At 43.1% G+C, this 12,067-nt stretch overlaps 1 protein-coding gene across 1 annotated transcript; it reads right to left on the bottom strand.

The window, feature by feature from the left end:
• Positions 1 to 218: 218 nt before the first annotated feature.
• Positions 219 to 11,470, bottom strand: LOC134307935 (DIS3-like exonuclease 2; the record flags this gene model as incomplete). The annotated part of the gene is made up of 8 exons (XM_062990612.1): positions 11,392 to 11,470; positions 9,161 to 9,663; positions 6,883 to 7,010; positions 4,116 to 4,169; positions 3,088 to 3,189; positions 2,819 to 2,996; positions 2,571 to 2,650; positions 219 to 242 (listed from the first exon to the last, which is right to left on the bottom strand). Coding segments are annotated over exons 2-8 (1,050 nt in total), but the record flags the coding sequence as incomplete, so codon positions are not given.
• Positions 11,471 to 12,067: the final 597 nt, after the last annotated feature.

Here is a 12,067-nt window from a genome sequence, read left to right as displayed (position 1 = left end):
GTGTGTTGAGTTATTTTCAGAAGACAGTAAATCTACACTGCTATACAAGCTGTACACTGACTACTCTAAGTTATATCCAAGTTTCATGTCTATAGTGTCGTCCCATGAAAAGATATAATGAAATATTTGCAGAAATGTGAGGGGTGTACTCACTTTTGTGATACACTGTATATACACCACCTGTACAGATATATATAACATATATAACAGTAAAACACTTTCTCTTCTACTATATACACCACCTGTACAGATATATAACATATATAACATACAACCCCAATTCCAATGAAGTTGGGACGTTGTGTAAAGCATAAATAAAAACAGAATAGGATGATTTGCAAATCCTTTTCAACACATATTCAATTGAATCCACTACAAACACAAAATATTTAATGTTCAAACGGATAAACTTTATTGTGTTTTTGCAAATATTCACTCATTTTGAATTTGATGCCTGCAACACGTTCCAAAGAAGTTGGGACAGGGGCAACAAAAGACTGGGAGAGTTGAGGAATGCTCAGAAAACAGCTGTTTGGAACATTCCACAGGTGAACAGGTTAATTGGAAACAGGTGAGTGTCATGATTGGGTATAAAGGGAGCGTCCCCGAAAGGCTCAGTCGTTCATTAGCAAGGATGGGGCGAGGTTCAACACTTTGTGAACAACTGCGTGAGCAAATAGTCCAACAGTTTAAGAACAACGTTTCTCAGCGTGCAATTGCAAGGAATTTAGGGATTTCATCATCTACAGCCCATAATATCATCAAAAGATTCAGAGAATCTGGAGAAATCTGTGCAAGTGAGCGGCAAGGCCGAAAACCAACACTGAACGCCCGTGACCTTCGACCCCTCAGGCGGCACTGCATTAAAAACCCACATCATTCAGTAACGGATATTACCACATGGGCTCAGGAACACTTCAGAAAACCATCGTCAGTGAACACAGTTCGTCGCTCCATCTACAAGTGCAAGTTAAAACTCTACCATGCAAAGCAAAAGCCATATATCAACAACACCCAGAAACACCGCCGGCTTCTCTGGGCACGGGGGGGGGGGGGGGGGGGGGGGGGGGTGTTAGTGCCCATGGCAGGGGTAACCTGCACATCTGTGAAGGCACCATTAATGCTGAAAGGTACATACAGGTTTTGGAGCAACATGTGCTGCCATCCGAGCGACGTCTTTTTCAGGGACGTCCCTGTTTATTTCAGCGAGACGATGCCAAGCCACCTTCTGCACGTGTTACAACGGCGTGGCTTCGTAGTAAAAGAGTGCGGGTACTAGACCGGCCTGCCTGCAGTCCAGACCTGTCTCCCATTGAAAATGTGTGGCGCGTTATGAAGCGCAAAATACGACGACGGAGACCCCGGACTGTTGAGCAACTGAAGTTGTACATCAAGCAAGAATGGGAAAGAATTCCACCTACAAAGCTTCAACAATTAGTGTCCTCAGTTCCCAAACACTTACTGAGTGTTGTTAAAAGGAAAGGTGATGTAACACAGTGGTAAACATGCACCTGTCCCAACTTCTTTGGAACGTGTTGCAGGCATCAAATTCAAAATGAGTGAATATTTGCAAAAACACAATAAAGTTTATCTGTTTGAACATTAAATATTTTGTGTTTGTAGTGGATTCAAGTGAATATGGGTTGAAAAGGATTTGCAAATCATCGTATTCTGTTTTTATTTATGTTTTACACAACGTCCCAACTTCATTGGAATTGGGGTTGTATTATATACTAATCAGCCATAACATTAAAACCACCTCCTTGTTTCTACACATAGAAGCACTTTGTAGTTCTACAATTACTGACTGTAGTCCATCTGTTTCTCTACATGCTTTGTTATGGTCAGGACCCCCACAGAGCAGGTATTATTTAGGTGGTGGATGATTCTCAGCACTGCAGTGACACTGACATGGTGCTGGTGTGTTAGTGTGTGTTGTGCTGGTATGAGTGGATCAGACACAGCGGCGCCGCTGGAGTTTTTAAACACCGTGTCCACTCACCGTCCACTCTATTAGACGCTCCTACCTAGTCGGTCCACCTTGTAGATGTAAAGTCGGAGTCGATCGCTCATCTATCGCTGCTGTTTGAGTCGCTCATCTTCTAGACCTTCATCGGTGGTCACAGGACGCTGCCCACGGGGCGCTGTCGGCTGGATATTTTTGGTTGGTGGATGATTCTCAGTCCAGCAGTGAAAGTGAGGTTTAAAAACTCCAGCAGCGCTGCTGTGTCTGATCCACTCATACCAGCACAACACACACTAACACACCACCACCATGTCAGTGTCACTGCAGTGCTGAGAATCATCCACCACCTGAATAATACCTGCTCTGTGGGGGTCCTGACCATAACAAAGCATGTAGAGAAACAGATGGAGTACAGTCAGTAATTGTAGAACTACAAAGTGCTTCTATATGGTAAGTGGAGCTGATATAATGGACAGTGTACCTGTACAGGTATATAACATATAACTGTAAAGCATCCTGTCCCAGTGTTATGGAGCTGAGGTTTGTGGTATGAAGGTGTTGGTCTCCAGGTGTGACCGTGAGTTCTCCGTGACGAACACTGTACCTTGCCGGTGCGCTGAACGTTCCTGTCGGAGGAACCGCGGCTCTCCGAGTGTTCTCCACCCTCAGCCGTGACCGCTGAATCTGTAACCAGAAACAGAGGAACACTGAGACATAACCAACACCTGAAAACACGCCGGTATAGATGATTACTATTGTACTTTCACACCTACAACAAACTCTACAGAACACTGTGCTGAACATACACCTGTCCCAACTTTTTTTGAAACTGTATAGGTGATATGTGAGTACCGGCATCCGTCAGAGTTACTGCCTCCATCTTCTTACTGAGATCTCCACCCTCCTCCTCCTCCTCCTCCTCATCCTCCTCATCGTTGTACTCAGCTTCCACAGTCACGTCGGGGTTGGAGGATTCACTCGGTCTCTTCTTATCCGAACCCGACTGTTCACCCCTGTCCCCGTTCAACACCTGAACACACAGGAGTCGTGAAGACTCCAGCAAAAACCACACAATCTGTGGATCTGACGGTAGGTGTGAGGGTGAGGGATCTATTAGATACCTTCCACTGGTCAGGAGGGAGAAGCTGCACCACCACTACATCTCCGTTCAGCGCTCGATTCCGAGCTACCATCCCGTCCAGGAACACGTCCGCCAACCCATCCTGAGCCACGTCAGAAAGAAACCGTGATTACTCTCAGGTGCATACAACTCTGTGTCACTAGTTTGGGGAAGGTCCTTCTCAGTTCCGGCACGACTGAACCTCAACACACAAAGCGAGACCCATAAAGACCACAGCTGGACGAGTTCGGTGTGGAGGAACCTCAGTTAACCTCAGACCTTCCACTCAGACACTGGGAATGGTAACAAATTCCCACAGACACTCCAAAATCTCGAGGAAAGCCCCAATTAGAAGTGTACACATGGCACACGCCCCATTCAGGAATAGGACGTCCAACAAGCTCATGGTCAGGTGGCCACATACTTTCGGCCATACATGCGCACGGCTCATCAGGGTAGCTCCACCACCACATCGCTGTAACGTTCCTACAACCAGATCATCCCAGGTCTGGAACACCGACCCAGTTCTTTGAGAACTCTCAGCAGACTGGCAGCTTCTGGGAAAAGTCACGGCTGTTCCTAGTTCCTCTAATTTAGCCGTTTAGAATGCCTCCCACAGTGGTTCGGCGGAGTCCTACAACCCGAATTGGTCTCTGTGATCTGGTAGACGGGGTGATCGAGGAAGCAGTCGGGAGACGACGTCTGTACGGGGGTGATATTGGTCTTGGATAAATAAATAAAATGGAGATTTAGAGAACGTGTCTTGTTCTAATATACCGCATTTCAAAATCAAACAGCGGTGTGGGTAGAGCCAGGACTTATCAATATATCGGAACACCGCTTGTGCTGGACGGGACACCGTGAACACTGGTAAGCAAGCAAGGCTGAAAAAACGACAGTCGATTGATTATTACTCGAGTTCCAGTCTACAGGAGTTCCAGTTCTCCAAGGGTTCTGATGATCCACAAGGGTTCCGTCCCAAACCACCACACAGCAGTGCGTATAGAGAGATGAAGGAGCGATACTCACAGGAGAGGGAACGTACGCCTCAGTGTAGTTCCTCGGGTTTATTCTCACCGCAGCCTGAACACAACACAAATTCCTTCAGTTATATTTATTATTATTATTATTAGGGCTGTCACGTGATTAAAAATTTTAATCGAGATTAATCTAGATTAATAAAAAGTCATAAAATTATAAATCAAAATTCCGAAAATCAACCGAAATCAACATTTTATTTATCAGTTCAGCCGGAAATAAAGACACAAGCGCTGACGTGTATGAGCGATTCTTCAATTGCGGGCTCTTTTTACCATCTTAGCTTTTGAAAAATAAAATTAGTAATAATGATAATAATAATTATGTCCAGATAATGTTTACATGCTGTCGAGCGAAGACTTAATGATGGCTACAATTGAGCTTATATAGAATTTCAATATTTCATATTTATTTGAGAAGTGGCAGCGAAATGTCATCATGTGTTGGTAATGACGTGTTGCGGTAATGACAATTTTTACTTTTTTTAAAGAAAAAAACTAGCTAGGCCATGGATTTGCTAAAGCTAGTCAACAGCTAGTACAAGATGCACTTTAAATACATATAAATAATGTGTAAATTTCTCTTTTTTTTGGTAAAGTACTGCCGTACTGATGTAAATGGTAATGACGCTGAATAAATATACTCTATGATCAGGTGATACATGATTAAATTACTCACATTTCCAGACATTACAATGTTAATCTTCTCTCATGGCTGGCATGTGCTTCCTTGCGAGTCTTTGTTTCCATGGTTACAACATAAACAAGTGTTACCTTCAAATGATTCCCTACAGAAACCGTACGCTGCTGCGGTAATGACGATAATGCTGGGGACAGTAATATATTGCTCACAAATATGCATAGGTTGTACAAATATGAAAAAAAAATTATATTTTGTTTATATTTAAGTTATTATAAAACTCATATTGTGATCTTTATAATGAATTGATCACTTTTTAGCATTTTATTAGAGCAGAGAAGTTTTAAAGTCTGGGTTGGGGACAAGGCCAAAGGAGCAAAATATTGATGTTTAAATCATCACAAAAAATGGAAATCATCATTATTTTGGTGTGTAATTTTTTTAGTGATGCAATGAATGATCTTTTTAATACCTAAAATATTAGTTTTATAACCTAGGGACGTAAAAGTTCCCCCAATTGAAGAATCACCCGAATATTATTTGCTTCATATATTCAGTGTAAATCAGGCACGAGCGTTGAGTAACGGTAATAATAACGTCACGCCGCGTCCCCCGTTCTGGCTTTTGTATCTGCCGTAGTTTTTCCTGCTCTTGTAATTCACACAGGAACTATTTTTCCTTAAAAAAGAGCTATTCTAAGAAAAAGTTTGTTGTTTTCTAACGTCACACCTGTCGTGTAATGTGAATTACAAATATATTGTCTGGCCCTTTAAGAATGTTAAGTGCACTATAGGGGCATAGGGAGCGAGTGTGTAGGGAGGATATCTGAAACGACACGGTCTCCGGCTGTGTTTATTCTGTTCTGTTAATCAGCGTTCACTTTTACGGAACGTGAATTACCACAGACACACACATTTACGTGGCACAAACAGCCCGATAAAAATAGGTTGATTAAAATGTTTAATCTCGATCAATTTAGCGCGTTAATCGGCCCTAATTATTATCAATCATCATCATTATTTATTACGTTTACATTATTAACAGATTCAGAGACCTTGATAAAAAAATCTCTGTATATAACAGCGTGGCTTTATAGTGAGAGAGTACGGGTGCTAGACTGGCTGGCCTGCAGTCAGTTATATCTGCATTATAACGGTGTCTCTGCAGTTTCATTTATATTTATATTATATATTATATATTTACATTTCCGGCAATTAGTGGACATTTTTATCCAAAGCGACTTACAGCACTGTATACAGACAGTATACTGTCTAAGCCTTCAAGGGCCCAACAGTGACAACTTGTCAGTGATGGGGCTTGAACCAGCGACCTTTTGATTACTAGTAAAGTACCTTAACCTCTAGGCTGCCGTCTCATACTGAATCAATGGAGTGCTTTGATTTAACAACATAAAGAAAGTTCACCATCTACAGTCCTTAACATTATTAAAAGATTCTGTACATAAAGGGCTGTTATAACAGTGTATAAGAGAGTACGGGTGCTAGACTGGCTGGCCTGCAGTCAGTTATCGACTCATAGTGGAGCTCACACTGAAACTCAAACACTGGCCCGAGGAGAGTAGCACACTAGCGCCCATCTTCAACATGGGTTAAGTCGCTGCATGTTCTTTACACCAGCCAGCAGTGGATTCTCACAGAGAGACACGCTACGCTCTGTGTGTTCCTCCGCCACTCGTACCAACACCTGGAGCAGACAGCAGGAGTCGCTGTAACGCCAGCAATGAGGTGAAACCCCCATCAGACCCTCCCTCTATCAGACACGCCCAATCGCACCCGTATTAGAGTGTTCCAGAAGTATTCGGACGGCTGTCTTTGGTCGCAGCGGCATCAAGTCATTACTTATGACATTACTAGCTCTGTCTCTTAGCTCTAGAGCAGCGGGCCCACTAGGGCCACATCAACCACAATCAGAAAATACCAAGATCAGACACAGTGGCGTAACTAGGAGCTCATGAGCAGTGCACCATGGGCCCCAGTGCACCTGCCCCCCCCCCAGGTAGTTGCCCCTAATCAGACACCAGTTAGAAACGCTCCCATACACCACATTATTATACATTATACGTTATTATAAAGTGTGTGTGTGTGTGTGTGTGTGTGACCTGGATGAGCTGTCCTCTCTTCAGTCCATCAGAGACGTCTTTAACAGACATGTACTCCTCAAACACCCGCCTCCTCTGTCCCCGGTTCCTCCCGTGGTTCTGGTCCGTCCGTCCCGCCGAGGTCACGCCTACGTACACATACAACAGCTCTCAGAGTCTGAGCTGAACCTCCTGCAGTAAACTGTTCCTGCGCTAGAGGTCGCCAAACACCACCTGTGCAACAGGGACGCATCGAGCACGAGGGGGCGAATACTTTTTCACAGATGACTAGACGGACATTAGGAGGTAAGTTTAGGAGCAGTCGTTGTTCTTCTAACTATTCACACCCCTGGACCTCCTGCAGACGTCATTGTGAAGTGAATTTGATTCGGAATGGACATCACTGATGCCGCCGCCACCATGTTTCACAGTACAGCTGGTATTTCGATATCTGTCCTTCACCCGACGTAACATGTTGTTTAGCTAAACTTTCAGTGTGCCTTTACTCAACAGTGGATCTGTGGAGCCTGCGGAGATGGTTGTCCGTCCATCCAACAGGTTCTCTTACTGTATCTCTGCACATGATGCGAGACCGTTCACAGTCGAGCAAGCTTCACGTCACGATAAACTCAGAGGATGTTGTGCAGGGGTTTACGCTTCAAGACTCGTAGGCGATTTCCTGTGTTCGTATATTTTTTGTTAGTTCGGCTGCTGGAACACCAGTGACTCTGTTCACAGTCAAGCAAGCTTTACACAAGCACAGAGGCTGCTGCAAGAAACACAAAGCCTGATTGGTTCATTAAAGGATAATAAACGTTGGTGCACCACCACCAAGTGTTTGTTTATTCATTTATTTCTGTTTGTTTATTTATTTGTTCTGCTTATTTATTTGTTTGTTTATTTATTTATGTTTGTTTTGTTTGTTTATTTATTTGTTCTGCTTATTTGTTCTGCTTATTTATTTGTTTGTTTATTTATGTTTGTTCTGTTTATTTACTTGCTTGTTTATTCATTTATTTTGTTTGTTTGTTGTTTATTTATTTGTTTGTTCTGCTTATTTATTTGTTGTTTTTTTTATGTTTGTTTGTTCTGTTTATTTATTTGTTTGTTTGTTTATTCATTTATTTTTGTTTGTTTGTTCTGTCTGTGTACTTATTTGTTTGTTTATTTATTTGTTTGTTTATTTGTTTGTTTATTTATTTGTTTGTTCTGTTTGTCCTGTTTGTTTATTTATTTGTTTGTTCTGCTTATTTATTTGTTGTTTTTTTTATGTTTGTTTGTTCTGTTTATTTATTTGTTTGTTTGTTTATTCATTTATTTTTGTTTGTTTGTTCTGTCTGTGTACTTATTTGTTTGTTTATTTATTTGTTTGTTTATTTGTTTGTTTATTTATTTGTTTGTTCTGTTTGTCCTGTTTGTTTATTTATTTGTTTGTTCTGCTTATTTGTTTGTTTATTTATTTATGTTTGTTTGTTCTGATTATTTATTTGTTTGTTCTGTTTATTTGTTTGTTCTGCTTATTTATTTATTAGTTTGTTTATTCATTTATTTGTTTGTTCTGTGTTTATTTATTTGTTTGTTTACTTATTTGTTTATTTATGTTTGTTTACTTATTTCTTTATTTATGTTTGTTCGTTTACTTATTTGTTTATTTATGTTTGTTTGTTCTGTTTATTTATGTTTGTTCTGTTTATTTGTTTGTTCTGTTTATTTATTTGTTTGTTTATTCATTTATGTTTGTTTGTTCTGTTTGTTCATTTATTTGTTTGTTTTCTTTCACCCTCCCTGCAGAGTCTAAAACGCTTCTGGTTGAAAATAAAGCTTAACGTGGTTTAATGTAGTAAAAGAAGGAGACAGGAGCACTAAACTTCTCTTCATTATTACTGCTCATAAGTTCCTCCACTAATCACATTCCTCACTCGCTGTCACGTTTAGTTCTCGTGTGAATGCGCCGGTGCTGAAGGGAATACGGTATTCCAACATCAAGTATCTCCACCATTAAGAAGCATACAACTGTTAGTAATTGTATTTCAGTGTGTTTATATTATATTTGTGTTATTTTCAGTGTTTAAGTGTCAAAAACAACCTCATTATTTTACATGAGACTAAAATATCTGCAGCTCCACGGGACCATGGACGCATTAACAGGTTCTCCAAACATCCTTATGGGGAAAAATACCTCGAAACTCAACGTCTTTAAAACTCAACACCGCTCCCAGAACCCACTGACGTCCAGTTTCAAGGATGTCAAACCCTCACCCTATAACCAGCTAAAAATACATCAATAATGGAACTCTACCTCGAGTACCTTGAGGTTTGGGTTTTCTCGTTGGTTTCTCTGCACCTCCAGCTTGACCCCGCACCTCCATCGCCTCCTCCGTCTTCACTTTGGCTTTCTTCTTCTTATTCCTTTTCTTCTTCCCTTCTCCTCCTCCTCCTGCAGCGTCTCCGGGTGCCCCTGAGGACTCGCCGACCCCCTGCGTCTGTGCCTCCGCCACCTCTGTGCCTCTGGCGTCTCCACCACCTCTGGGGTTGGGTGTCCTGCGTCGCCGTGGCGGCGGGGCGTTCCTGGGTAGATCTGTGGGCTCGGACCCCGCTCCAGCGTCTCTCTGGCCCGACTCGTTCTTCTTCTTCCTGCGTTTGTGGCGGCGGTGGCTCTTCGGCTGCGTCTCCGCTCCGCCGGCGGGTGCTTGGGTGTCGTTCTCCTGGTCTGGACGGTGGTGCGTGGTAGAAGCGGAGCCGGCAGGACCGTTCCGCTGGAGGAGGCTATCGGGGGAGTCCATCTTCTAGTTCTTCTTTAGTCTATGAGAGAGGAAACATCCTTCACAACCATCGTACAGCCATAACAGGTTCATAAACAAACGTTCTGAAGGCTGGTGGAGGTGGAATGAAGTTCTGGAAGGTTCTGGACACAGGGACCCAAATTTATGTTCTGAGCTCATACTCAACATTCTAATTCATCCCAAATATCTTCAGTAAGAGTTGAGGTCAGGGTTCTGTGCAGGCCACCGGAGCTCCTCCACACCAAACCCATCATTTACATTTTCTGCATTTAGCGGACGCTTCTATCCAAAGTGACTTACAGTTGAGACAGTAAACAATCTAAGCAATTGAGGGTTAAGGGCCTTGCTCAAGGGCCCAACTGTGGCAACCTGGCACTCCCCCATCCAAATGATTGAGTTCAGGTGTTCCGATCACTTCCATGGCCACAGGTGTATAAAACCGAGACGCTTCTACACACATTAGTGAAAGAACGGGTCGCTCTCAGGAGCTCAGTGAACTCCAGCGTGGTACCGTGATGCCACCTGTACAACAAGTCCAGTGATGAAATTTCCTCACTACTAAATATTCCACAGTCGACTGTCAGTGCTTGTATAACAAAGTGGAAGCGATTGGGAACGACAGCGACTCAGCCACCGAGTGTTACCACGTAAAAGGACAGAGCGGGTCAGCGGATGCTGAGGAACATAGTGCGCAGAGGTCACCAACTTTCTGCAGAGTCCATCACTACAGACCTCCAACCTTCATGTGGCCTTCAGATCAGCTCAGGAACAGTGTGTAGAGCTTCATGGAACGGGTTTCCATGGCCGAGCAGCTGCATCCGAGCCTTACATCACCGGATGCAGTGGTGTAAAGCACGCCGCCACTGGACTCTAGAGCACCTGTCTGACTGTATTGTGCCGAGTGTAGAGTGTGGTGGAGGGGGGGGGGATTATGGTGTGGGGGTGTTTCTCAGGAGTCGGGCTCGGCCCCTCAGTTCCAGTGAAAGGACCTTCCTCAAACTGTTGACATGAAGTCGGAGGGGTATGATTGGGGTGTGGCTGAAACACCTGGACTCAATCATTAGGACACCAGTTATGGTTCTGGACTGATGATCAGAAGGTAGCTGGTTTAAGACCCACCACCAAGCTTAGTCTCCACAGTTGGGCCCTTATGTGAGGCCCTTGACAGCCTGCATTGTATTCAAGTCGATTTGAGGTCTAAACGATGTCTACATCCTTTTAAATATGAAGTGTAGCTGTTATTATAAGTGTTCTATAATAAGCATGTGCATATAAACAGTATATATATATGCGATAACGTGATTTGGAGCAGTATGTGCTGTGGTGGTATCGCGATATTTTCTCTGGTATCGTGACAACACCAGTGATTCACAGTGTTCCGTACAGTTGGTTGTAATAAATGACGTTTAATAACATATACACAGTAAATAATAAAACTATTAAACAACACTGCAGCCTAAACTTCACACATTTTATCATCCAGGAGTCATGAGACGCAGTTTTATTATAAACAACACACATTCGATGGTAAAACCGGCTGTGCGGAACACTGTTAGCACCCCGCACATCGTTACACGGTGCTGCTGCGTTGTTAGCTTTAGCATGTTAGCAGCTTGAATTGTTTACCACGTTGCATGCGTCTAACGAAAGCTGTTGTTTAATAATTAAAGCGTAAGAACACGTGTAATCCCCCGCATAATGTATACAACCTTTAATTCTATATTATTAATACTAAATGTACACTTACCGATTAATATGATTCACGAGCTGCACCTGCTTGTACAACCTTCAGCGTCCGGGATTAAAGTCAACTCAAAGAGCTGCATTATGGGAAATGGAGTTCGACACGGTCCCGTTGCCATGGTTACAGCGTCACGACTACAATATGAAAGAAAAACACGCGTTTCTGTGGACAGTTTTGGCTCAAAAAGTGGTAAAGTGGTAGAATTGCATGTCCACTCATATTTCGTATGAATTTGCTTAAATTATTTATGCGTTATTTTAAAACAATTCAGTTATTTATCTCTATTTAGCAAGTATTTATCTTTATATTTATTATTTTTATAAATACGTCTTTCAAATATCAAATCTGAAATCAAATTCTGTCATCTTAGTGCGCCAGTGCACCAGCGCTGGGATTCTGGACTCCCCGAGTTCGGATCTCAGCTCTGCTACCGGTCGGCTGGGCGCCCCCTAGCGGGCACATTCAGCCACTGGTCTGCTGGGTGAGAAAAGACGGGACTAAAAAGTAGGCGGGGTCTTCGGCACCGTGTAAGGCACCTGTACAGAAGTGGAGGAACGTGGAGATCAGTGCGTGACCGACCTCACGCGCCGATGCACCGAAGTACGGGCGAAAAAGTAGGCGTCGATGGAGGGCGCATGTCGGAACGAGGGCGTGTCAGGAGAATATACCTCCAGCAGAG

Source organism: Trichomycterus rosablanca, unplaced genomic scaffold (assembly GCF_030014385.1).
Source record: "Trichomycterus rosablanca isolate fTriRos1 unplaced genomic scaffold, fTriRos1.hap1 scaffold_395, whole genome shotgun sequence".
NCBI classification, from domain to species: Eukaryota; Metazoa; Chordata; class Actinopteri; order Siluriformes; family Trichomycteridae; genus Trichomycterus; species Trichomycterus rosablanca.
This window is presented reverse-complemented; position numbering and strand designations above follow the sequence as displayed.